We start from the raw sequence: 27,722 nt of genomic DNA, 5'->3' as shown, positions 1-27,722 counted from the left end.
GATGAACACTCGTACGCCTCTTCCCTTTCCCAACGTACTCTTATAATCACCAGCTTTTCTGTATTCTGCCGAGAGAGGCGTGTTAATCTCTTAGGCTCTATTCCCATAGATTTTAGATCGATCTATCCCCGCGGGGAGTCTCACTAGATTACTTTCAGATAATCCGACTTAAATGTCCGTCCCGCCTACTACAAGCTTTAAGGGGGTAATTAACTTTCGTGTCCGCCCGGCTGACAGCTATTTAGCGTGAACCCCCAGGGAGTTAGGTCGATCTAAAGTAGGTCGATCTAATCTATGGAAATGGGGTGTTAATCTAATTGCATTCAGCGAGAGTCCCCTATTAGTAAGTTCGAACTCCATAATGCGATAGTTTCATTAAGAACACACATTATGTGTATCTTTTTTATTTTTGCCCACACCCCCTCCTTACAAAACCCTGAATCCGTGCTAGATCGTTATAAATGGAACTTCTGAGAAGCATATGTTGATAAAAGAGGTTATCTAATAAACTCTGAGACTTCGGCTTGACGTCAGAAGATTTCACTCAGGCCTACATAACCAGACAAAATAAACACATTCCTAGATAAGATACATGTAAGTATCAGTGGGGTGATGTCACTCCTTCAAAAGCGAGACGACAAAACACAGAATGGACCCTGCCGTGTTGAGCATCAGCCACAGAATTCCAGAAGATGAAATTCCGGAGAAAAAGCTCCTGCTGGAGATTCCTAGTGCCAAACCGAAAAGCAAGTGGAAGCCAGTGTTTCAGCTTCTTGTTCTTGCCTTCGTCTACATGATCGGTTACTCTCCCTTCAATGCTTTGTGGAATCTAGAGGGTATCCTGTTTCCAGAGTACGGCTTCTACGCATTGATGTGTAACTACATTGGGTCCTATTTCATATTTTTCGTCGGTCCTTTCTTTACCAGGACGTTTGGCACCAAGGGGTCCGTGCTACTGGGGTGGGTTGGACAAGCTGTCTTTGTCTCGGCCCATTATTTCCAGGAACCCTATATCTTGTTACCCGTCTCCGTTCTTGTAGGGGCCGGTAAGTACAGTTTAGGATAGAAGATGTTGGATGCTAGGTTGGGTGTACCACCCCCAGCAAACGATATAATGACCCCCATATCGTTTTATTGATTTTATCATCATTTTAGCGAAATTCTCGAGTTTTTTTTTTTTTTTCATTTTTGAAGATAGTTTTGATTTATTTTAACATTAGTTTTAGATTCATAAAAAACGTTATTTTATTGTTATTCAACGTAATGCTAAATCTAATGATAAAGTAAAAGTTTACCTTTTTAATCTTACCGACTTATTGATTTTGGATAAATGAGACATGAAAACATAAGTAAGGAATACGTGCATCCGTAATTTTTGGATTTGTTGGCATCGCCATGAAGGCTAGTAAATACAGTTATTCAGATAAAAAAAGTATTATGGAACTTTGTAATATAAAACAAAATAAAGATCAACAATGAGCAATCCTGAAACTTCGCCAATATAAACAGGATCGATAGTAACGTTGTTGTAAAAAAAAATTAAAACGTTGTTAAAATCTTTGCAGCTGATTTTTCGAATTAACCTCAACAAAGCTTCCACACAACAACCAAATGGCAGCAAAATAATTTTCTGTTTAAACTCTATAAGCTGAAAGTAAATAAATAAATAAATAAATAAATAAATAAATAAATAAATAAATAAATAGGTGTCTACCAGGTATATACTGTGCAAGCGTGGATGAACGGGCGAATGGGTACGTTCATAGATGGATGGATGGATTAAGTATTGATAAATATGAACGGACATGCGCACTTATGACCTTGATCAGCATAGTTCGACAAATTCACTTTTGAGACACCGGTATCAAAGTGCGTATAAAGAGGGGTAGTACTCTTATCTTTTATGTCGACTGTGTTTACGTACTAACTGGTCAAGGTGACATGTAACACTAGCTGTGCATGTAGTAGGTGTGTGTTTGTGCTGTGTGTGTGTGTGTGTTGTGTATGTACTGTGTGTGCATAGTTTATCTTTATGCGTGTTTATGTTGTGTGTGTTGGCGTGCTGAACTGACAAACACCATAGAAAGGTGTGCTGAAAATCCCATAATAGTTTATTAATTAATTAATTTATTTATTTATTTTAATCATTTTTGTTACTCAGGAGTACATGTACGAACTTTACAGTGTGCTTTTCATGTCCTTAATACAATATATATATAGTTAAATGAACGTTAAACGTATTTAAATTGAGCATATACAAGTAACAGAAAAGCGCTGACAACGTCATTATCTTTTCAGTTCATATCCAGACAACGGCAACAATCGGCGTCTTCATTACCCATCAGGCATTGCAATATGCTGACGTCACCGGCCAAAGTAAAGAGCACGTGCTGTCGCTTTTCCAGGGAGCATTCTATTCTCTGTACTTAACATGCGGTATATGGAGCAACTTGATCTCGTCACTGGTGTTGATTAAGCCGAATGATCCAAACGATGGACTGAATTCGACTAGTGGTCTGGACGCCCACCACAACTTAACCGACTTGTGCGGGCCTGCGTTTTGCCCGTGGGAAGATACATCGGGCACTTACATAACTCAACCTGAACAATACATTGTACATATACTACTCGGTGCCTATATTGGAATGACAGGATTAGCTTTCTTATGTGCCCTGATTTTCCTGGAGAATGTAAAACCTAGCACCAATGACGCTGTGCAAAGCGCGTTGAGTTTTGGCGGGAAGGTGCTCTCTTTGTTGTGGAGGAAGAAAGTGTTTGTGTTGCTCCCTGCCATATCCATATATGGCGTAAGCCAGTACTTCATGAACACAGAGTTTTCGAAGGTAGGTTTAAGGTCGGTTGAGGCTGCCCAGGGGCGGTTCCAGGATTATTTGAAGGGGGGGGGGGGGGAGGTAACAGACGTAAAGCCGACCCTCCCTCCTTTGACATGTCGACTAGCTCCAAATGCATCTTTAAAATGCCTTAACATAATATACTAATAGGCCTATTTGATTTAAAGAAAAACTGCTCGTTACTTGTGAATACTGCAGGACACACGACGCGAACTACAGGGGACCCCGAACCTAGTGTTGCCCTGTTGTAAAGAGATATATAGAAAGAAATCATATAAGTTTTACATTAACTGAATTTTCCATTTGAAATTCCAGGCCTTTGTCAGTTGTAACCTTGGCATCGAATACAACGGGTGGGCGATGATCTGTTTTGCCGCTGGGGACATACTCGGGTCCCTGGTGAATGGGCGACTGACCAAGTACGTCGGGATGACTGCCCTGTTGGTGACAGCTACCTGTGGGGAACTAGGCTGCTTGTTCAGTATGTTGTTTTTCGAGGCGTCAAGGGACACAGTGGAGTATTTTTTCTTGGTTCCTTTCGCTTTCGGTTTGACGGATTCCGTATGGATGGTGCAGATATCAGGTATATGTTGGTTTCACACATGCACACACACACACACGTGAGCCCGCGCACACAAACGTTTTTATCGATCATCCAGTGGAAAAAAACCTACAACTTGATTGGTTTAAATACTACATTGCTTGTCTCAAATTATTGGTCCAGTTAGAGTATACAAAGCTGTTCGTCCGTAAAAATCATTTGTTACATAGCCGAATGGTTCTCTCGTTTTGGCACCAGCCCAATGATATTAGGTACTTTGGTTTGATGTGAAAACGAGTCTAACTTCTGGATAATAATAATAATAATAATTATTATTATTATTATTATTATTATTATTACATGATCATAAAATACGTATTTCAGGAGCAAGCACGGGCAACTAGCTTAATCGTGGATTATTTTATTTTCTAATATGATTATTTTTATGTCATTATTATTATTTGGAATTATTATAATGGTTATTACTATGATAAAAATATTTTTTCTTTTACAGCCTTTATTGGACATGAGTTCCCGGATGAAACATGGCCGATGTTCATCATATTCCGGACCACCATCTACGGCATCTGCGCTATACTTCTCGGCGTGACAAACTTCGTGTGCATCAAGGAAATGTGCTTCGCCAATATCGCACTGTTTAGTTTCGGCTTGTTGTCATTTATTTCTTATAAATGTATTCGGGATCGTCAGGAAAAGTGACGAACATTTTCTTTACATGGGTTTTGGTATTTTGCGCGAAAACAGTATGCACATGATGGTTTTCATGTTAGCATTAAGCAAATGTTACTTTTCTAGCAAAGACATAATAAAAATTAGATCTTACGAGATATATATCTCGTATACTGGACTTCCACGAACGGTAGAGGGAATGAGCTCGTCGTTTCTTCCGTAGATTTCACCAGGAAATTGCCACTTTGTTTTGAAGTTAATGGTTAAAGGGATAATAACTCTTCGGTAGTTGGGTCTCGGAGCACATTCATTGCACAATGGCTCAAGGTCATACATTGCTATGGTGAAGAATCGTCGCAATGGCGAGGAATCCATTAACAATTCCTAGACCCAGATGATGATCCGGATCGCTGATGACCACCCTAATCTAATCACTTTTAATCACTTCGAACAATAGGATAATTGCACTTGTATTTCGCATACAAAGCTTGCCTCTATTTCCATGCGCGTCGGTGCGTTCATCCTATATATTGTTCGAAGTGCCAGCCGTGGTAAAAGTTAGTTACAACTACTCATCGTCCACTGTATGCGACATACCAGAACAAATTATGGCTGTGTTCACATGAAAAATCTATTTTCTAAAAATCTAAAAATCTATTTGCGATATCTTGTGATCACGGTCTGTGCCCTGAATACCCCACGGCGTAATTACGGGCATCGCGCGCCAGTTACTTCCAAAGCTGTAATTAATTCTCGGCGCTGTCAGTAATTACGCTCCAGGTGTGGTGGTTATATTCATAACTATTTAAAACGTTTGCCAGGTGTGTTGTTACAGCGGAGATGGGATATAATGTTGCAGCAGGGCTTACTGTTAATTTGGCTTCCCTACAAGGTCATGCAGCGTCCTACTGTTGGGTCAAGCTTCAAATTTAATATGTAACTTATTGTATTGGCTTTTGGGAACAACCGCCAAAAATCCATTCGAGAATTGCTTATGCAGTAACAGGTGTTTACCTCAACCCTATGTGTCCTTTAACCCTAGAATGTGTCGGTAAATAGATATAAATCTGCAATATAAAATGAACAAATACGCCTACAGTGATGCCTTAAGGTGAAGCAACACCTGGATTTGTTAAATCATCCATCAGGTTTGTCGTTGTTTTTATTTTTGTTATTTTTAGTCAGGTATTACAAATTGTAAGAGTTTTAGTTTTATAGCATCTGTATCCAAAAAGAGTTCATTTGCAGTGGGGGTGGGGAGAGGAAGTGTTTTGTTTTCTTTTTTGTTTCGTTTGGTATGTCTTGTGACTAAATCTTTAGTGTCTGCAATGATACATCTGTGCAGTTGTAGCATTGCACAAAAAAGTTGACATTTGAAACGAAATTCATAAAATTATTAGATGTTACAATCATTTTGAACAACAGGAAACAATAAATATTTTAATAAAGATAGTTGTATTATTAATTATAAATAGGGGTAGATGCAGAATTTTTTGAGGGGTCCGGCTTTTTTAGTCCTCAAATTGCGAGGCCGACCCTCACCCCCTTGGCTTCAGGTTTGGAGGACAAAAGGCGCCATTTGGTACGTTTTAGAACTATGTTTTAGCTAGACATTTTTGGTGCATTTTTTAAACAGAAATCGAAGGGGTGTCTGGACCCTGGCACCCCCTTAAATCCGCCACTGATAAAACTACATGTACTACTATGACTACTTAGTTAAGTTGAAAGTGACTGTTGAACTGCTTGGAGGTTAGCTGTGTTCCTACGCCCTCACTCTTAAAAGTGAGGACATGATAAGTTACCGTTCTAATTAATTTTGCTCTAAACGATGCAAGCCTCTTTAAATATCCATGAAGAACCAAAGGGTTGCTTAACTTTTGGGCGGCCGTGTACAGAACCCACTTCCACGTGTGCTTTATTTTATAATGTTACAGCCACTTACACTTTAACTACCGCTGTATGAATACAAAACGATAATTTTATTGTTTAACCACCGAGCAGTTGAACTTCTTCAACATGTTCTACTACGTCGTTATTTCCTTTATTACTTATTTTGCAACTACTACACAATACTTGTATTGCTCTTATCGAGGGATCCAAGTGGATATGCTTTATCCCCTTGCCTGTATCATGTTTTTACCTGGTCAAAGGTGTAATAAAATGACAAACAAGATGTCAGACCTCAAGTTTAAATCTGTTAAAGGGTAAAAGAGATATTTTCTGACAGTCTTCCAAATTATCTTTGTTAATCCATCTTCCATTTTTGACCGTCTTCCGACAGAAAACCTTTGATACCCGTCAATGTAAACTTAAAAATCTGACCGTCTTCGGAAGACCCAGAAGACGGCCTAAATCCGCCCCTAAAACACTTTCGAGGATTAATCAATTTTACGCGTTTATCGGGAAATTACTCGGTCAGGTTTTGTGTTTGAGTGGAGGGGGGGGGGGTCCAGGGGGTCCCGTTTCACTAATAAAATGCTCTCCTTTCTTGAAAGATGAATACTAAAGAAAAAGATTTGGAAAATGTTTGTACGATTATCAGAATACACGAGGATTTCAGGATGAAGAGGAGAATTCGCAGTGACATTCGAACAATCTCTTTATAATCCTAATTGTAGAACCCCCTTACACACACACACACACACACACACACATGCACGCTCGCACGCACGCACGCACACACACATAGCATTCTACGTAATTTTTAAATGCAAAGAAGCGTCTGACTGCATGCCGTTTATGGGTAGATGTTTTCCTTAGAGACCGGCTGTATATTTTAATTGTAAACATGTACCCGCGTACACCTGACATTAATTTATGTTTTTCTACCAGTAAGTTATCGAAATGTTCTGTTTTACAAATAGGTTGAAGTTACTGTTTATCCTCCATATCTCACTCCATTGTATAGGCAAACTGAAAATTATCATTTATTCTCCTGAATTCCTATTTAAGACTTTTGATAATGAAACAAAACAACAGGAAGCAAGATGGAAATGACGTTCTGCACTCTTAAAACCGGGTCGTACCTGCAAGCATCCAACTGTACATTATAAAATGTACGATAAAGCTGGTGCTTTATCCTCGTCAACCAAGCTGCATCGCCGGGTTCTTATTTTAATGCATTTAAACGCATGTGTCAGTAGAGGACTGTAGATACACATTCGGAATGATGAGGCCGTTATTGCAATCACCCCTACAGGGGCGGATCCAGAGATATTTTCTGACAGTCTTCCAAATTATCTTTGTTGATCCATCCTCCATTTTTGACCGTCTTCCGACAGAAAAAATTAAATACCCGTCAATGTAAACTTGAAAATCTGACCGTCTTCCGGAAGACCCTGAAGACGGCCTAAATCCGCCCCTGCCCTACCCCTCAAAAATCCCATCGCATGCTTTAGAGTATTACTACAGCACTTACCTGGATGACGTTATGCCAGCCTTGGGGGGAAAAGTTTGGAAAAATTGATACAGTGCTTGTAACCTTATCTAGAGAGGAGCTAGGTCACACGCTCCTTTTCCTTTCTAGGTCATTACATATGCAGGGTCATATACACGGCTCTTTATGATGACAAATTTGATAAAATGATCTTGATAAACATTAAACAAATCGTTTTTCATGTACTAACAGGCATGCAATGAGCGATAGAACTTTTTATAGAAAATTAATAAAAAGGGGGGTCTAAGTACTAAAACGAAAGTGTTTTATTGGGAGGCACTGAAATACTGGCAAAACGGATTTTACGGGTGTTCAGTACGAATACTATGGCTCTGGGTACATACACATAAAATCCTGAGAGTTCAATTGATGCATGCGTACTTTGACCTTTTTTGGTGGTGTTGTTTTAAATTTATATGCATTTTATTTTACCTGTGGAAATAACTGCGGAACATCAGATTCTAGAGATTTCAGTGGGCGTATGCTCTGAATTTGGGATTTTTGGATTTACTGTATCACGAGTCATGTAACATATTGCATTTTTGAAAAAAAAAAGGTTTACTAATGTGAAGCGATGCTTTGTAAAAAAAATGGAATAAGAGGTAGGGTAACCTTTTTGACAAAGACTGCATGTGTTTATAGGTCTCCGAAGTGGTCATAAATGTGTGTATCATGAGCTGATAAACATTGCGATTTGAGATATTCACTTCGGGGACACCGTAACATATTTAAATCTACAGCACCATAAAGTGAAATAAAGTCAATAACATCTCAAGTGCTGTTATCAAGCATACTCAATGGGCCAAGACGGTCTTATATGGTTTTACAATAGAAACATTCCACTCCCAACAATTACTTTATGAGTTACCAGTATATGAAAATGAACTTAGATACATGTGTAAATGGGAAAGGATATTTAAGGGCCATAAAAATATACTATACGTACATTTTGCAATTGAAATAAATATATATGACATAAATTTGCGCAAAATTTCATAATACCCTGGAAATAGAGGTCCTGGATGATCCCATGGATCGTAACTTGATGTAAAAATATTGTACGACACGTCGTAAAATATAGAAGTTGCTTTGCTATACCATCTGTATATTCATATTCATACACATCTCTGGTTTGTTAGCAGAAAATAATACATTTTTGGCTTTGAGTTTAACTGGGGCCGCTTAACTTGGATAACGGACGCCAAAAATGTGCTTCATTGTTCTAAGTACCTTTTCCAAACGCCCGGCCGCAATAAATTCAGTTGATAAGTTAAGGTAATTCAAATAAATCAAATATGGGAGTTGCCAAAAACAAATATGCTTTATGAAGAGTCTATGAAGCTTGTTTGGTATTATTTCATCAGTTTCCACGCCAGGCAGGTCCGCATGTGCCCTTCGTATATGTTTGCTACTAATTGACCGGTAACGTTGTGGTTGACCGCTGTGGAAGACCATTGCCACAAAACAAACATTTTTCCCCAACCACAGGATGGTGGTTAGATTTAAAACTTCCTGCGAGTACCACGTCGACTTCGCTGATGACAGCTTGTGATTAGTCTGGACGAATAAGTATCAGGGCAATAGGGAACCATAGGTATAATGCATTCATGTACTTCAGAGAGTGAATTGGCAATGTAATGTAATGTATCCCGTAGCTGCACTTATTGGATTCCAGTGCTAGGAGAAATAGGTTCCAACTGTACCAACTGTATAACGTGCCGGTAATACCCCTTCTGTTATCGCTGTGACCAGTTTGGGGTGTCAGTACGTAATTAATTTTTAAAAGACGACAAGCGTCCCGCTCAATCTCACATAATTTGTGAGAATTTTCAAAGCTCAGCACGAGAACGCGTACTTTGGGCAATTTTTTTTAACCATTTTCTTTTCAGCTCCAACAAAGAACAATACAAATTTAAGCATGGAAGAAAAGAATGAAGGAGGAAAAGACTGTTGTGACAGTGACGCCAAGGACTTCGATGATATCCTTATACTGATTGGAGAATTTGGGAAGTACCAAAAACTGATTTATGTGTTACTTTTGACAGTAAGTGTGTTGGCAAGTATGGTGAACGCAGCCGTTGTGTTCATAGAAGACACGCCCAGCTTCAGGTAATAATAATAATAATAATAATAATAATAAGTAAACGACGCCTTCTTTACCATAATACATTAGACACAAGGCTTAAAATGTGCTTAATTTTGTCTCTTTGGAGACCTTTTATTTATTGGTTGTGGGAATGTTCGAGGGAGAGGAGAGCTGATAATTGGTGCACTGGATCCGCTAATGGAAACCGTGTTCCGAAAACTGAGCTACTTAGTGTTAGTTATACTGGTGTGTATAATAAGTAGGTCAGGTCTTTTAAGCTGTGACACATCCCACTATTACGTATATAACTAACGGTGCAAGTGTCGGTGACCATGTGAAATGGCAAATTAATCAATAACAACACTGTGGGTATTCTGATGAAAGTTGACAAGGGAGGTACAACCTGTCTCATATCTGGAACAGTGTTATACCGAACAATTCTTACTATATGTTCACCATACACGGCCACTTATTTTCAGTTCACTGATGGATTTCCAAGGGCTAGGACGAAAACTCTCAGGTACGCTTTCAGCTAAATGTATAGAAATTGAACAGTTTTAAAATGTCATCATTATAAGTAACACTGTGGGTATTTTATTAATTATTATTTCAAGGTGTAAGTTACCTGGTCTTCCAAATGACACCTTCGAAATCCAGGGAAAATGGCACCAAGCTATGGTTGACGTTTCGTTTATGAATGCCACTGATGAAGAATGCACCGTTTTTCAAAATATCAGCCATCAGAGGAATGTCAGTCAAAACGTCACAGAACCGGAGAAATGTGATGCATGGGTGTTTGACAACACCGATGTGGCATATTCCTATCCGATGCAGGTACATATATTTTAATCAGTTGTCAATTATTTACATTTATATGTTTTCGTTATTCCTTTGCAAGGAGAATTGAATCCTTTAATCGCTATGTTTAATAAACAGTCCCATTAAGAGCCAATTATTGAAGATGGTACAGGATTTTTCAATTTTTCAATTTTCAATTTTTTGGACATTAACTGAAGGGTATTCACGTCGAAAATACGCAGTAGAATTTTTGTATTGGAAGGCTACAAATGAAATAAGATATGTGTTTTTTCGTGTTTCTATTTTTTAATTAGTTTAATCTCGTTTGTGACGACTCGACAAAGCTGACGAATGCCTACATTTTCAACGTACTAGGATACTTGATTGGAGGACCGTTATTTGGGGTGCTGTCCGATGTGTGAGTATTAATAATTTACTCTGGTAGATTTCAAGTGGCGTTGATTGCCCATGTATTAGAACGTTGTCTGCACAGTACTACAGATTTGACGTTTAATAAGGATTTTTTTCCAAATTGCTTTTTTTATCATGTTTTCCTATTTTCTTGACAGATAAATGAAATGAGTATTACTAATTCACTCGAGTGGAATACGAACGGCGTTGAATGAATATGTGTGAATATGTAGTTGCCTGTACTATAGTATTTTGCATATTGAATACAAAAGCAAATAATTATGCGATGTTCTTGGGCTGAAGTATCAACGCACACAGAGAAGGAAAGTTATCATATCGTTCACGTAAAATTGAGAGGGAAATGATAATGCAAATTTTATGACTGTCTGATGGATATGTAACGCCAATGCCTTAACTGTGTTAACGTAAAATGCCTTAACTGTGTTAAAGTATTTAATACACATTAATTTGTATAATTTAATGAACACTTCTTTTTACATGTTTAAACTACATGTAGGTTTATTTGCGCCATCGGTTCGTTTTATTAAAATTCATCAGTTTTATAAACAGTGAATGAAATAAGTCGGTATTTTAAAGAACGCATTTTGATGCTTGATGACATTTGGCAGCGTCCTTTATGGCCATTTTTCTCTTTTATGGAAGTCACCGTGAAATATAATTTTTTGATTTGACTCATGTTCTTAATTTGAATAAATGCTACAACTTGTTAATATCTTCTACGTTTTCTTTGGTATTTTGACTTTTCTTAACCACAGTCTTGTTAGAAACAGTATATGGAATAAAAGAAAAGTTGCTGTCATATGATCATTTGTTAAGAAAAGCACAAGAGGCTAACGGTTGGACAGCCTTTTTGACGAAGAATGAATTATTAACGAAGTACATGAACTATTAACAATGTCCATAAAATTCTGAAAAATACAAAATCAATATTTCAGTGTTGGACGAAAGATGTCGCTGCTTCTTGGGTTGAGTATCAGTGGGCTGGCGGGAATAGCGTGGGCCGTTTCACCAACCTACGAGTGGAGTGTTGGAATGCGGTTTATGTTGGGCTTTGGCATGAGCAACTTGTATAATTTGGCCAGCACATTTGGTATGTTATCAATGGCCATAGGCTGCACAAATGCTTAGGGGATCCTGCTGAAAGCCTCCCTTCTGGTACATTTAGAACACTTTGATCCGCGGACCAACATAATAATGATCAAATATTAATTAATTGATAATGTGTATAAGGAAAGTATAGCGTTATCCCTTACCTACAAGTATAGCATGGGTTTTCGATCCATACGTAAAGATTCTACAGGCACGTCACTGGCTCGCCGATGTGACCTCAGCAGTTTATGGTCGTAATTAGGAGGCAATCCCCCTGTCAGTAGTGTCATCAAAACCGTTTGAGAAAAGTGTGAACGTCACGCCTCATTTATGTAGTAAGAAACATACTATTACTAAGCTTCTTTGGAAACCAATAATTTTGATTTCGTCATTCAGGTCAGTTTCATTTTTGTACAACATTCAGTAATTTTCTCGCCCGTTTCAGCTTTGGAGATGGTGGGTCCCAGCAAACGAATGGCGGCGGGCACTGGGTTGGCGATCATTTATGCGGGGGGAGGGGCAATCACTACAGGAATAGCCTACTTCCTGAGAGACTGGCGCTATTTACAGATAGCAGTGGCAACGCCATTTTTGTTATTGACTTGTGTAATGTTGTGGTAGGTAGTACAATACAGCATCTACCAAATGTTTCATATCTTCGATTATTATATGCATGTATTATTTAAGAAAAAACACAGAGGGAAAAGGAAAGGTATTCATATTTAATGGAATATTTTACCCCAAAAAGTCAAAAAGCTAATTACACGAAGAAGAAAATAGATTGCACGTTTCAAAGTTTCTTAAAATAAGAACCGAACACTTTGTGCGTTTTGCTTGGACACGAATATAGTCCCTTGTATTGTGACTTGTAAGACATCGGTTCATGTAAAACATTTGAAAAATAATTTCTATTCCAAATTTACATGTAGATCAACTACTTCCGGAATCAAGGTAAACTGGTCAATCTTTTCCTGTCGTTCTTAGGTTTCTGCACGAGTCTCCTAGGTGGTTGCTTACTAAAGGACGCCATTCAGAAGCTGAGCTAATCTTAAGACGTACAGCGAGAATAAACAAGACTACCCTTCCCCAGGGTCTGGTAGAAAAAGTTGAAATCAACGAGCCTCCAACTTCAAGTGCTCGGGCTTTGCTGCGTGCGCCAAGACTGATGGTTAAAATGCTGCTTTTATTCATCAACTGGTACATGTCATTCTGATTGGCAAATTTACCTGGTTATAAATTACATTATAAATTGAACACAATTTCTTCTAGTAAGGAATAATAGGTCTAATTGCCTTGCTTCGCGTTTTTTTAAAGTAGACATTTGTATCCTTTCCTCTCCAAAAAATCAGTACGTGTCAGTCATAAGGTACCATTGTTTTACTTGCAGGCTTGTCCTGGATATGACGTATTATGGAATAAACCTTCATGCTGGAAACATGGCCGGAAATCTCTACCTCAACTTCTTTCTCCTCTCAATAGTGGAATTACCTGCATATGCATTGTGTTTCACTATCGACAGATTTGGAAGGAAGAAGATATACATTTTGTGTATGGTAGTGGGCGGCCTGGCATGTCTCTCGTCTCTCCTTGTGCAGTTATACGCAAATAACGGTGATAATAATAATAATAATAATAATAATAATAATCATAATAATATAGGGAGAGGTTAACCGAACTAACTTAATGTACAATTAGACTTAATTCCAATTTTTTCATTATTATGTATTAATTTCATTTTTCTCATGGTTGTACTTCTATTCACCATCTTGGAAATATAAGCATAGTTAATTTAATTTGGAAACCCATTAAAGATATGCGAAGAAGATTTAAACATGAAATTATAAACATGACCACCAAGAACTCACAATTAGTGGTACTTTTTTCTAAAATTTGATCTTGGGAACAACAAAACACAATGCCTTGGAAATACTGGAACAGGAAGATCTGAAATTTTGTAATATCACATTGCCTGTTTGGTGCTCTTAGTTTACCATTCTCACCACAGCGGTTGAGTTTAATCTCAAATTGTTAAATCTTCTTAAGGTTTGTATACTATACTACGGACCCTTGTGGTGCCAGAGGGTGAACTCTTACGTAATTCTAAAGATGGAAACTGTTAAAGTGGCTACAATGTTTGAGCAGAAAAAGAACGTTTAAAACTGTAGATTTTGAAGTGTTGAGTCTGTCTGTTGTATATTTTCTTTTAGATCTGGAATCTACTAACTACATCAAGATCACACTGTCCACGGTCGGAAAGTTTGGGGTGGCTGCAGGCTATAATATCATATATATCTGGGGCATTGAAATATTCCCCACCGTTACCCGAAACTTCAGTTTGGGTCTGGCTTCAGTTTGTGCCAGTCTTGGATCCATGCTCTCTCCGGTCATCGTGGTGAGTTATGGCCTGGAAATAGTATTAATCATGTGTTGTGTTATTATTTTCAAGTTCTTTGTCATTTATCATTTGTATTTTTCATTTATTTACTATTTAGATAATTATCAATTGTTCATTTTATCTATATTTGAGTTTATTTAATTCAGAGAGAAATTCAAGTGGAAGGTATTGGGGAGGATACCTTGCCGCTTGTGATATTTGGAGCCGCAGCCATATTTGCATCGGTGTCTACAATCCCTTTGCCAGAGACAGCAAACAGAGATCTCCCTGAAACGGTAGAAGACGCAAACAGTTTTAAATAGTAAGTTATTTTAGTGAAGGGTTCTATTAATTGGGCTCACTAATACAAATCGTTATTTCAAAATTGAACGTGTAATGACTTAACAATTGGGCGCTCAGCTCAGAGTATGTTTTCCTCCCTTCTGAATTTTCTTTCTCTCTGTCAGCTCTCTCTCCTACATTATTTACACATATCCCCCCTCCCAATCTCTCCCGAGAGAGAGAGAGAAAGAGAGAGAGAGAGAGATTAATTAAATTCCTGGAATCTGGAACAAATTATGCATTTTCCTAAATTTGTCATTTCTATTTTACAGCCGGAGGCCACGTAGTTCTAGCAATCAAAGCGGGGGTCAGGCACGTGTACATCCGATTGTACTGGAGGATACTGCATTGTGATGAAACGGCTGGTGGTAGTGGTGCCCTTAGCGGTTCCGACGTAACAGAACATCCACCTTCAATATACTTTTAATGGTTAGGGTTAGCCTGACTTAAGTGGGTCAAAATCTAGTGCGCAGCTTACCTATACAAGTGAATGGGAAGCGGACTCTCTATCACGGGGAACTCTCTGTCACTTTACACCGGAATGACATTTTTTTTTCAGATTTTACAATTAGGGCATTCATACATCTAATAAATGTGACTAGTGTAATTACCATGGTCGTCAATTGTGTTAGAGGCGATTGCTGTGGAACGTTTTGATTCGGCTGCTGGCTGGTAGCCTGATGGTGTGAAACAAGCTCTGTTTTCCAATTGGGGGTGGTATATTTGAATTGTACGCACGTTGGGAGCGGAGCGGCACAACGATAAAATTCTATATAAACCATTAGACGATGTCAATTTACTATAACATGCAGGACGTGAACGAAAAGGTGCTTGGTTTTGTCTCATTTCGCTATCCAATTTTGTTTGGCACGTAACGAATGAAAAACTGCTCATTTTATATTGCGGTTTGCACAGGTAACGTATTTGGAGATAACTTCTTAAATTTATAAATGTGTAATCAGATAATAATTTGATTATTAATTGTGTTTATTATTCATCTTTGAGAAGTCACTTAAAAGTGTGTAAATTATAAGAATAAAAAAATTCCGATGAAAAGACATTTTATTGACCGAAAAACAGAAGGGTTTCCAAAGCGGCTGAGGTATCTAAAGAAATGACCAGGGAAAGATATTTGCGTCGTAGAAAGAGGCTGAATGCTTTATCCAGGTGTAAGAACCTACACAATATATTAATCGTATTTATGCCATGATCAGTCACGTCAGCAACTTGCGCGGTTGAAAAAAAAAAAACAACAGTTGTCACAAATAACTTGCTTGAGATTCGAAAGACTGCGATGTTGTGGGCGTAGGATCGAGTAAATAAGCACAGTAATGCACTACCACGGTGGATGTGCTGCCTCAACATACAGATGTAGTACAGCATTCGGTTTTCCCAGCGAACCGTTCAGCCGTCATTTGGACGGTCGCCAGCATCACCAGACGGTCTATATTTGCAACGACGGCTGGACGGCTTATTATTATTATTTTTTTAAAATATTACGGCTTTAGACATACTTGGACTCCCTGAAAATTGGTAGGATATTACAGGTGGTGATTCTGGACTGTCTGCACTCCCAATCCTGGGAAATACCTGAGTACAACGCAATATTCTTGTTGTCAAGAGAATAGCAAGATCATTCACGGAATGTGGCAGCAAGCAGAGGTCCATTCATCATATATATCCAGTTCCAACCACTATTAAAACCGTTGTGAACGGTTGGGGTTATGTAGTATAAGAAAGACGGTAAATGTATTGTTAAGCGTACATGTACCGTGAGTTAGTATACTCTCTTGCCATTCTTGACTGATTTTTATTCATCTACAGCAACGAACCAACCAAACATGGAGGAGAATAATGAAGAAAGAGAAGACTGTTGTGACAGTGACATTAAGGACTTCGACGATATCCTTATTCTGATTGGAGAATTTGGAACTTACCAAAAACTGATATATGTGTTACTTTTGATAGTTAGTATGTTGTCGAGTATGGTGACCGGAGCCATTGTATTCATAGAAGATACGCCCAGCTTCAGGTAATGATAATTATAATAGTAATAATAATAATTTTGTAAAGTTATTGACTTACGCCTTCATTCATTGTATTTGTAACTTTTAAATATTATTCAAGTATTAGTAACTAAAATTATATTTTAGCTTATTTTAATTGAAAACAAGGCTCTATGGGAAGGTTAGAGGCTATCGGATAAAGTAGCTTTATTCAAAGCGGATGAATTAAATGTAAAACGTGCATATTAAGACATGGGTTAGGATGAAATAATAACAGGTGTATATACTGATAAGACGAAGTTGTGATGTTTTTGCTATCGACATTTCAGGGACCATTCCCAGACCCTATCGTGCTAACTGTGGATAGATCTATCTCCGAGGGGATTCTCACTAAATTGCTATCAACTTAAGGGACTATATGTCTGTCACCCCTACTGAAGCTGCTAGGGGTTAATTAATTATCGCAGCTTCAGTGCCAGACATCTAAGTGGCTTTACCTGAGAGCTATTTTGCGAGATACCCCTCGGAGTTAGAGCGCTCCTGTAGACCGATCTAGGTATGGGAACCCAATTTTGAGTAAGGTTCAGAAAATATGTATAAACATCGAATTGACACAATAAATGATGTTCCTGTAAACAAACGGTTGATACTGACATGTGTCAAAACAAACGTCGGGAACAAGATAAACTGTGCTTACCAAAACAAACAGACAAAAGGATAAAGTGAGCAACAAGTAAATGCAAGTAAATAAGTAAATGTTACATCGGTAATGTAAACGATAAAGAGAAATTAAAACAAGACCAACGAGGATGTCCTGGTTTCCAGCTATAACGTGTTACTTCGAACAAAACGATTTCTCTGGTGATTTAAAACTATAGAACGCAAAATCACAAAATCATTGCAGGATCAGGACATATAGGATGATAGATTGTTTTTGAATGGCCTGTATCATATACCAGCGATTCCAGAAAAGCTTCGAATAAAAAAGCAATGGATTCTTACTACCATATTTGGTGACGAGTTAAAGCCATTAATTTTTTGTCTGTCGAATTGTTTGATTAGGATGCTGATCTCTCACACTGTTGTATTGTATTTGATAATCTTATATAAAATACAGCTGCTTTACACGATGCTATCAAAACAGATAAATGATGTTTTGACAAGCCATTTACTATTGCTTAACGTAATTAAAGGGGCTGTCATTATTGTGCCTTTCAAATGCATTATAATGGCAGTTTGAATTTAGATGGTTTAATTTCCTAACTTAAATGGAAGGTTGCGAAAGCAGCTCTGATATAACGAAGCAACATTAATTTAGCGAGAAATTTCCAAAAATTTGGAGCAATGGTTAATTTACTGACCTGTACATTTTGAAATCAATTATTCTGCAGTGATTCTGCAGTTATGTCCCATTTTCTCTCCAAATATTCAGTTGATCAATTGAGCTAGCAAAAATGGCCTATGTATCACAGATTCAACAGCATTCCATGTTTATATTTTGCAAATTGTTGTATCTATATATTTTTTTGCTATTTTATGATGATTTGTACCTGTAATCTGTCAAAACGTTGGCATTGTATGACCGTTACCAATATAATAACAGATGAAACCATTTTTTTGGAAACTTTCTATCCCATTGCCCGTGTTTATGGTTTTTGACGCACAAGACGCTTGAAAGCACATTATACGCATTTTTACTTTAAAATATGCTAATGCATATTTCTATATTAAGTTTGATTCAATTTGAGCATGGCTTGACTTCTTAAATGTGTGTAGAGACAGTACATTGATCTTTGCGAGCACACTTTAGTGTAAGAGGGTGTTTGAACAGATAGCTTTATAATATTTTTATGACTATATGATATTAATTTACTTTATTGCTTTTGATAAAATTTGTCTATGCATTGGTTTCGGATTAATACTATGCTGAACGCAAACAAATATTATTATTATTATTATTATTATTATTATTATTATTATTATTATTATTATTAATTTTCTTAGTCCTGTTTTTGTAAGATTAATTTTACAACATGATTATTCACGCTTTTACGATCAGTCATTTAAAATTATCTTTTCAAGATGTAAGCTACCCGGTCTTCCAAATGACACCTTCGAAATCCAGGGAAAATGGCACCAAGCTATGGTCGACATTTCGTTTATGAATGTCACTGATGTAGAATGTACCATTTTTCCAAATATTAAGCACCAGAGGAATGTCAGCCAAGACAGACCAGAACCGGAGAGATGTGCAGAATGGGTGTTTGATACCAGCGATGAAACATATTCATATCCAATGCAGGTAGTTTTTTTTAGATACCGATTATTCAATTGTATGTGTTTTTATCGTTCCTTTGCAAGCTCAAGTGAAACCATAGATATGGTATTTAACGTGAAACCTTTCCCAAAGCTAATTAGTATTTAACTGAACCATCATTTTTGTTTTTTTAGATTTTCATGAAATTCAACTTTAGAACTAGTTAGCACCCGCGACAAAACGATACGCGATGACAGTGTGGACAGCGCCATATGGAATACAATCTGTTAAGGTTTAATTTGTTTTCACTGTTTTCTTTTTAGTTCAGTCTTGTTTGTGATGACTCGACAAAGCTGACAAATTCCTACATTTTTAACTGGTTAGGGTACTTGGTTGGAGGACCATTATTTGGTATACTGGCCGACGTGTGAGTATTACGAATTAATTCAAGTATATTTTGGATGAACATGTATTACATCGCCATTTGTACTGAGTGTTTTGCATTTTTAAATAATAATAATAATAATAATAATGATAATAATAATAATACGTTTTGAACTGTACTATAACGTGCACATAGAAGGGACGTTATCATATCACTCACTCTGAATCGTTTAAACTGGGCTTTTTCTCCCCATTAATCCGCTTTATAAGAGTTAACATATGATCTACATATGTGAAACAATGCTGTAATTAGTAACAGTTATATATATCATTAAACAATATTCCTTTAATACGCCGACAAGATATAGAAACCCAGCGGGCAAATTATGTTGTTTTAACGTTGAAACAATGTGGAACCATAACGTTGATAATACATTGGATAAACATTGGATTTGAAAGTTGACTCAACGTCAGATAACAGCATTGTATCAACCCCAGTTGTTAGACAACATTCTTGCATGAAAAGACATTAAAATGACCTGAAATGTTTTTATTTTTGGTACAAAACACAGGCATACAATTATAACGTGCACTGTAAAAACATCCAAGTGCCTGCTTTGTCTGATTTTTTCAACGCATTTAGCTCCTAAGCATGTTTTGCACCTAAGCATGGAACACCCTAAAAGCCTGGATGTGTTTAGCAGTAGGTCATGTTTGATGGCTAGATTAATATATATATATATATATATATATATATATATATATATATATATATATATATATAACAAAGTCACAGTCACCTCAACCTATCTATAAAAGGGTACCGAGAACTGTCAACTTTATTAACTTCCCTCAATCACATTTACAGCAACTTATTCATCCTAGTGTTAGCTGACCTTGCAAGGAAGTTTATTGGAATGTATTTCTGAATAACAAGTTAAGGAAATTCACTAGTTCACTAAAGACACAAAACAACTGTCACTTTTACTTTAAAACACTTATTTCTATTATTTTGATTAATTTAGTTACAGTATTGATAAACAAAGTATCACGTTTTCAATAATTAATATTTTAAATTACAATCCATGTCCTCAAGGTTGTGTCAATGACCAAAATACAACGTTGAGTCAACGTCACATTATGACGGTGTTTTGACGTGGCTGGATCAACGTTGATTCTACGTTGAATTTAGATAGATCAACGGCAATTTAATGTATCAACCTGTTTATAACGTTGATCCAACGCGACTATGTCTGCTGGGAAGTTATTGATTTTATATTTATGAATGTTCTTCACTAATAATTAAACATTTTGCTCAACTTTCATCAAAAATCTGAAAAATATAGATTTTGATTTTCAGTGTTGGTCGGAAGTTTTCACTGCTTCTTGGGTTGATCGTCGGTGGGTTAGCGGGGATAGCGTGGGCCTTTTCACCAAGCTTCTACTGGAGTGTAGGGATGCGGTTCTTGAGCGGCTTTGGCAATTTGTACATAACATCCAGCACATTTGGTACGTTTTTAAACTATTCTTTCAAATAAATGCAGTGCATTTACATATATTAAACTGAACAGCACATTTGATACGTTGTCCGTATGATTATAAACTGACAGAGTAGAGATGCGGTTAATTAACGCAAGTGAATTGCACAGGTTATAGGTAGCATATTGATTTTACGTTGTGCAGGTTTGTAGGCTGATTATGACAACAGTTTTCATAACTTAGCTCAATTTAATTTCTGTGAAAAAAGAGATGTCTTTAACTGCATGATCGCCCGTTTCAGCTTTAGAGATGGTGGGTCCCAGCAAACGAATGGCAGCGGGCACTGGGTTGGCGATCATTTATGCGGGGGGAGGGGCAGTTACTGCAGGAATAGCCTACTTCCTGCGAGACTGGCGCTATCTCAAGATAGCAGTGGCGACGCCATTTTTGTTACTGGCTCTTGTAATGTTGTGGTAAGTAATGCAATTCATGTATAACACCTATCAAAATTTATATGTAAGAAAAACAATATACATATTCCAAATAATACATTTACTTATAAAAAATCTTTCATTTAATGGGCTATGTAAATAAAAAAGGTACAAAGTACAATGTTTTCACACGGATGAATAAAAATACACAGAAAAGACATTGGAAAATGTGAAATCATTCCTAGCCAGGATTTTCCCGCCAAATTCATACATGTAACGAAATTTACGAAGTGTTAATAGTATTCCCTCCGACTTACCGACCCTTAATTTGCCTTTTCAGATTGTCGTCATAACTCATAGTTTTCAATTGTCCTCAGCTACGTTCAACAAGAAGCGATTCTTGGACTTAACATGCGTTCAATTGTTTTGTTTTAACATTGTATGTCTGGTTATTGTCATGTTACGTCACATAACCTCACATGGCGTTTGAAAATCGGTTGGTATTAACATTAAGGCCAAACTTTTTGTGGACCATGCCCTTAAGAAAGACTACTACCGGATTCAATGTCGGTATGTCAAATATATTTCTGTCACTCAGGTTGCTTCACGAGTCTCCTAGATGGTTGCTTACTAAAGGACGCCATTCAGAAGCTGAGAAAATTTTAAGACGTACAGCGAGAATTAACAAGACTACCCTTCCCAATCGTCTGGTGGAAAAAGTTGAAATCAACGAGCCCCCAACTTCAAGTGCTCGGGCTTTACTGCGTGCGCCAAGACTGATGGTTAAAATGCTGCTTCTGTACATCAACTGGTGTGTGTGACATGTTTGGCTAAATTACTTATTACATGTACATTTCATAAACGCATTTTTAAATGTATATATATGTACATCAAAACCAAATTGATGTGAATACAAATAGCTTTGTGAATGATTGGTCTGAAAAATACTGTACAACAAGGAAACATGTTACAACTGTTGTATTAAGGACACTATTAAGGACATAAAGGACACTCCTATCTACCTGTGTCCTTTTTTCCTCGGCAAATTGCCACTGTATCATTGTCTTGCTTCTCGTACTCGTAAAGCCTTGCCCGACTCCAGCCCCAAATAAAAAAGAAATAATATTGTATGTGCTATTGTTAATGTAATTTTTTTCTTTTGTAGGTTTGTCTTAAATATGACGTATTTTGGAATAAATCTTCACGCAGGGAACATGTCTGGAAACCTCTACCTTAACTTCTTTCTCCTCTGTATAGTGGAGTTACCTGCATATGCATTATGTTTCACTATCGACAGATTTGGAAGGAAGAGGATATACATTATATGTATGGTAGTGGGCGGCCTGGCATGTCTCTCGTCTCTCCTTGTACAGTTGTACGCAAATAACGGTAATAACAATTATAAAAATTATAGTTATAATAATAATAAATTATCATTATTATTACAAGTAGTAATAATATTAAAAGTTGTAGTATTTATATTATAAATGTTATTTTGATTACATATACTGGCTTTAATTACCTCAAAACAACATTTGTAATACTGTATTTTTTGTTTTTCTTAATGGCATAAGTTCTGTCTATCCAGACTTTACAGTCATCTAAGCGCCTTGTTCAATATAGTAAATGACTAACTAAATCGAACAGCTGGACTTTTAAAAATGTAATCTTTAAAAATGTAATCAAGAAGTTCTAATATTTTAATGTAAAAGTTGTGCACTTTTGTCACTCTGAACATAGAAAGCGTACCTGTAGCTCAAATATGTAAAACAGTTTTAAGTTTTGGTTTATTCTATCGAATGTAAATGTGTCTGTTAAGCATGCATATTGTCTTTCAGAACTAGAATCTACCAATTTTATAAAGATCACACTGTCTACAGTCGGGAAGTTTGGCATCGCTGCAAGCTATAACATCATATTTATTTGGGGTGTTGAAATATTCCCCACGGTCCTCCGGAACTTCAGCCTCGGTCTGGCTTTAGTGTCTGCCAGTCTTGGGACCATGCTATCTCCTGTCATCGTGGTGAGCTGAAAATAACACTTATAAGTCGATTCAAGACGCCTTGCATGTTGTGTTTATTTTTCAGTTTGTTTAAGAGCTTTTTTCTTTGTTTGCATTTTTCACTCGTTCATCATTATAACTAAAAAAATGGATCAGAGAGCGTTGACCTTTGATAAGGTCTGCCTTGATGATTTGTGGTAGATTCATTGCACAACTGGTCAATGCGATTGACCCTATCCCGCAAAGGTGAAGAACCTTAAAACAGTTCTTGCATTCAGATGTTGAACTCAATCACATATAGTCACAAAAATGAAGTAACTTAAAAGGTAAAAGATTTCTGACTTATCCCTAAAATTTCATCAAGACCCATCCAGGCTAATGACAAACAAACACACAAACAAACAAAGAAACATACAAACGGAGGTAAATAAATAACCTCCTTGACTGAAGTAATTATAATTTCTGCTACATGTATCTACATCTTCACTTCCATTTGTTTAATTCAGAGAGAAATTCAAGTGGAGAGTATTGGCAAGGATACCTTGCCGCTTGTGATATTTGGAGCCGCGGCCATATTTGCAACAATGTGCACCATCCCTTTGCCGGAGACAGCAAACAGAGATCTACCCGAAACCGTAGAAGACGCAAACAGTTTCAGGTAGTAAGTCATTTTGCGCTGCTATCTGCATGTACATGTATAATCTTATAGATAAAATATATGCCTTTATCTTAAAGGGATAATAACTCTTCGTATGAGATCTATATTTCACAATAAAAACATTGTGAATAACTCATTGAAATATAATATATTCTGTTTTACGACAAAAACAGCAGTTATAGCTATTATTCTGATATCTGAGCTTGTCTTCAGATCACGTGACCTCCATTAATGTCTATACTCTGTTATAATCTCTTAAGAGATTTTAACAAAAAAAAAAAAAAAAAAAAAAAAACTTTTTAGAAAAGAACCAGGGACTAACTTTGAATGTAAAAATGGATTCATTAACCATTGGTAAGCATGGGAGAGGATGGGAAAAATTGTTGTTTACTCCAAGAAAATTCATTTTTTGGCCAAAACGAAGAGTTATTATCCCTTCAAGATGAAATATGTACAAAACCCCGGCGTCAATACTCATGGACAGAGCACTCTGCATTGGAGACGAAGGTAAGTGTGGGGAGGGGTGAAATACTTCAAATACTATGTATTTATTTACCTAAATTTCTCTTTTCCATTTTGTAGCCCCCGCCAACGCAGTTCCACTGCCTATCAAAACGGGAATCGGTCACAGGTTCATAGCATTATTATGGAGAATACTGCCTTGTAATGAAAGGGCTGTCGATAGACACGGACAAGAAGAATTGTAGTTCAGTGCTACAAAAAAGGCGATTCTTCTTTTATCCACCCAGTAAGTGCTACTAGTGTGATGACAACGACCATCAATTGCGTTAGAGAATCTTGGATTTGGACCGTCTTGAATGACGTGCCATCTAGGGACCTTATTAGCACAAAGGCCTTCTTGGGTCTATATTTAATATTGACGCGACGCAGGTTCAAAATGCATATTTGGAAAACAGTTATAGAAGAAAAAGTATTTGTTTTTATCAAAATTCATGAAATAAAAGTTATACAATACGATATTTGATAAATCCTCAATTACCACGAACAGTCGTCACAATATTTTTATATCCACTGAAATCGACACGAAATATTGACTTTCTTTACTTTTAGACACTGTGTAGAGCTCAATCAACACAAAATATAGAAGTTTTGATGATTAAGACATAAACATGAAGTTTTTATATGCAGCGTTTAAAGAATCTACAACGAGATGACTTCCAAGTTCAATAAAAAGATAAATGTATATACCATCAATTGAAATGTTTGTACTATGCATTTCCCCAATATATTTTAATTTTTCCACTTCTTAGTTAGTCCGTAAGCCAAGTATACTCTCTTCTTATTTTTTAGGGATGGAGTGGATTGGGGGGGGGGGGGGGGGGGATACCTCCGGTACTAAAGGGAAGAACTAGTTGTCCTTTTTGCCCCCTTTATGCCACTGTTTTATGTTTATTTATTAGATTATATGCAAAGCTGTGATTTTAGATCTGGTCGCACTCTTCATATATGCAATAAAAGGGCTGATACTGCCGATCGTACAAATACTGTTCAGTGTGAAACGTTGGGTATTTATAGTGCGTCTCATCTTGGAAGCGATAGCTGGCTACCGGATTGCGTAGGACAACGTGAATTCGAGCACCGAGTGATAATTGGTGTCTTCCACGTGTTTAGTTTTGGACTTCCCGAAGAGGTATAATTATCATGTAAAGAGTAATATTGATGCATCCTAACCCTCTCTAAATACCTAGTGATTTGCTTCCCCTCCAGATTAAATCTGCAATCTTCCATTGACTTATATCTGATATTATTTTGAACCTCTGTTCAAGTACTATACCTGATAATTGTATATGTAGAACTATGTAAAATAATGTAAAGTGATTTAATTTAGCAATCAAGCAATTAGCAGAGTTTGTATTTGGGGGGGGGGGTACCCTGTGGGGAGAGTAAAGAGAGAGGTGAATAAGAGAAAAACACATACAGGGTTACTACTTGATATGGAATATTATTTTTTGGCGAGTAAATTTTCTACAAAGTATTTATTTTCTCTCTTACTCTTTTAAATCAAAAACTGAGGTGTAGCCAGGTGTGTTACCTAATTTCCATGCAACTTTCGAAACAATTAATGTAAGCAGTTGCATGTTCTGTGGTCAGAAATGTGAGGGGTGGTCTTTTCGGCAATTTCTGCCCTTGTATAAAAACGCATGGGTTTGGTCAATCTTTGGAGTGTATTTAGAGAAGCAACAAAGGGATCGCTCTGAAACTTGTCAGGTACCTTAGAGAAGATATGCTTCGACAGCTAAGCAACGCAGCTTACTATGGGATTCTTGGCCTCAGAGAAAATGGCTAGAAACGGACAGCCATTGCCAGACAATTCAACATTTTTCAGTAACCGTTAGTAAAGTCCTCCAAACAAATGCTACAACAGGGGCACCTACTCCAATACTTCCACCAGGGTGTCCGCGTACCACACCAAGAAGACAGGATCGCCTTCTCCTTAGAGTGCGCCGTGCTGGTCGTACAAAGACAACCAGTGTCCTCAAAAAAGAGTGGCAGAATGCCTTTCAAACGCCCGTTCAAAGTTCCTTGTAAACAAGAGATTACAGCAAGCCGGTTATTTTGCACGAAGGCCAGTAGGGAAACCACTGTTAACAGCAGGTCATATACAGCGACGTCTGCAATGGGCTGGGGACCACGTGCGTTTGCAGCCAAAACACTGGAATCACGTCGTTTTCAGTGATGAGGCCAGATATGGAATTTGGGGGGTTGAATGTCGAATCCGTGTCCGCCGACGTGTGCGAGGGGCATAAAACGATGATTGTGTACTACCTAGGGTGCAAGCAGGGGGTGGTAACGTCTCTGTTTGGGGAGCATTCCATGCCGGTGCCCAGAACCAGTTGGTTTTTCTAGGAGGCAACCTCAACCAGGGTTCCTACAGAGACATTCTACAGCAGACAATGCTTCGATTTGTAAGAGTCATCTTCAGGAACAACTTTGTGTACCAAGATGACTGTGCAACCCCACATCGAGCTAGCAGAATCATTGTTTTTCTTCAAAACCAATGGGTTCAGCAACTGCCCTGGCCTGCAAACTCCCCAGTAATGAACCCAATCGAAAATCTGTGGGCGGAAGTAACTCAGAGAATTAATAGCTATGGTCATCGGCCGGTAAATAGTGACGAAGTGCGACAGGCAAATATCACTGCGTGGAATGATATCCCCCATCCAAACTCTAAAAAACTTGTCACAGGGTATGGCATATAGGATGAGGGCGCTGCAAGCGGCTGCTGGAGGTCATACCCGCTATTGATGACTTTTCATGATTTACTGTAATGATTTCTTTGACTGTGTAACATATCACTGTCCGGAGGCTATCATTTTCTTTAATATCTTAGCTTAAAGTTAATACTGACATCAAACTGTTGATATGGATTTCTGGGGGTGTTCTCTTCTTTTGAATGACATCTTATGTCAGATTTGAGATTATTGACCAAAATATCTCACAATAGAAGACTGGATATTTTTCTCACTCAATGATATACTTATTTGATGAATCAAGCCAAAAAATATTTAATCAGCACTCAAAAATAACAATGATAAAAAATATTCCATATTAAGTAGTAACCCTGTAGACTTACACATTTTCTTGTAATGCCTCAGTGGCGATCAGTTTCACGACGAACATGGTATTCTTGTAGATCGAGTAACAACAATCTCAACACTAGTGCATCGTATGTTTATTTCTTTATTAGTACTTTTATTTTATATTTTACCGTGACGTAACACCTTTTGAAATAAACAAATAACCACTTCTAAACAAGTAAAGCGGCCAAACTTATGCTTTCCATAACACTGAACGTAGCTTCTTTTTAAGTAGACCATTAGACTACATTTACTATCTTGATGAC

At 37.4% G+C, this 27,722-nt stretch overlaps 3 protein-coding genes across 5 annotated transcripts; all 3 read left to right on the top strand.

The window, feature by feature from the left end:
* Nucleotides 1–611: 611 nt before the first annotated feature.
* LOC147760289 (N-acetylglucosamine transporter UNC93A-like) lies at nucleotides 612–5,513 on the top strand. The gene is made up of 4 exons (XM_087018744.1): nucleotides 612–1,046; nucleotides 2,299–2,843; nucleotides 3,168–3,435; nucleotides 3,908–5,513. Exons 1-4 carry the CDS (start codon nucleotides 650–652, stop codon nucleotides 4,111–4,113), a joined length of 1,416 nt encoding a protein of 471 aa, XP_086874870.1. The 5' UTR covers nucleotides 612–649; the 3' UTR covers nucleotides 4,114–5,513.
* Nucleotides 5,514–8,892: 3,379 nt separating this feature from the next.
* LOC106152500 (organic cation transporter protein) lies at nucleotides 8,893–15,893 on the top strand. 2 transcript variants are annotated; one of them, XM_086994636.1, is made up of 11 exons: nucleotides 8,893–9,113; nucleotides 9,409–9,628; nucleotides 10,220–10,439; nucleotides 10,718–10,821; nucleotides 11,771–11,925; nucleotides 12,370–12,541; nucleotides 12,909–13,121; nucleotides 13,312–13,535; nucleotides 14,132–14,316; nucleotides 14,466–14,620; nucleotides 14,913–15,893. In XM_086994636.1, the coding sequence occupies exons 2-11, from the start codon at nucleotides 9,438–9,440 to the stop codon at nucleotides 14,992–14,994; spliced, it is 1,701 nt and encodes a 566-aa protein (XP_086850762.1). In that variant the 5' UTR covers nucleotides 8,893–9,113; nucleotides 9,409–9,437; the 3' UTR covers nucleotides 14,995–15,893. The 2 variants fall into 2 exon arrangements, with proteins under 2 accessions (XP_086850762.1, XP_086850761.1); XM_086994635.1 differs by having other exon boundaries at nucleotides 8,893–9,628.
* Nucleotides 15,894–16,004: 111 nt separating this feature from the next.
* LOC147760288 (organic cation transporter protein-like) lies at nucleotides 16,005–24,835 on the top strand. 2 transcript variants are annotated; one of them, XM_086994638.1, is made up of 10 exons: nucleotides 16,005–16,672; nucleotides 18,729–18,948; nucleotides 19,227–19,330; nucleotides 20,648–20,796; nucleotides 21,068–21,239; nucleotides 21,796–22,008; nucleotides 22,363–22,586; nucleotides 23,036–23,220; nucleotides 23,706–23,857; nucleotides 24,440–24,835. In XM_086994638.1, exons 1-10 carry the CDS (start codon nucleotides 16,482–16,484, stop codon nucleotides 24,522–24,524), a joined length of 1,695 nt encoding a protein of 564 aa, XP_086850764.1. In that variant the 5' UTR covers nucleotides 16,005–16,481; the 3' UTR covers nucleotides 24,525–24,835. The 2 variants fall into 2 exon arrangements, with proteins under 2 accessions (XP_086850764.1, XP_086850763.1); XM_086994637.1 differs by having other exon boundaries at nucleotides 23,706–23,860.
* Nucleotides 24,836–27,722: the final 2,887 nt, after the last annotated feature.

The sequence above is a fragment of the Lingula anatina genome, chromosome 8, assembly GCF_051362555.1.
Source record: "Lingula anatina isolate TDL-2025a chromosome 8, LinAna3.0, whole genome shotgun sequence".
NCBI lineage: Eukaryota > Metazoa > Brachiopoda > Lingulata > Lingulida > Lingulidae > Lingula > Lingula anatina.
The sequence above is the reverse complement of the archived record's forward strand: the minus strand, read 5'-3'. Positions and strand labels throughout refer to the sequence as shown.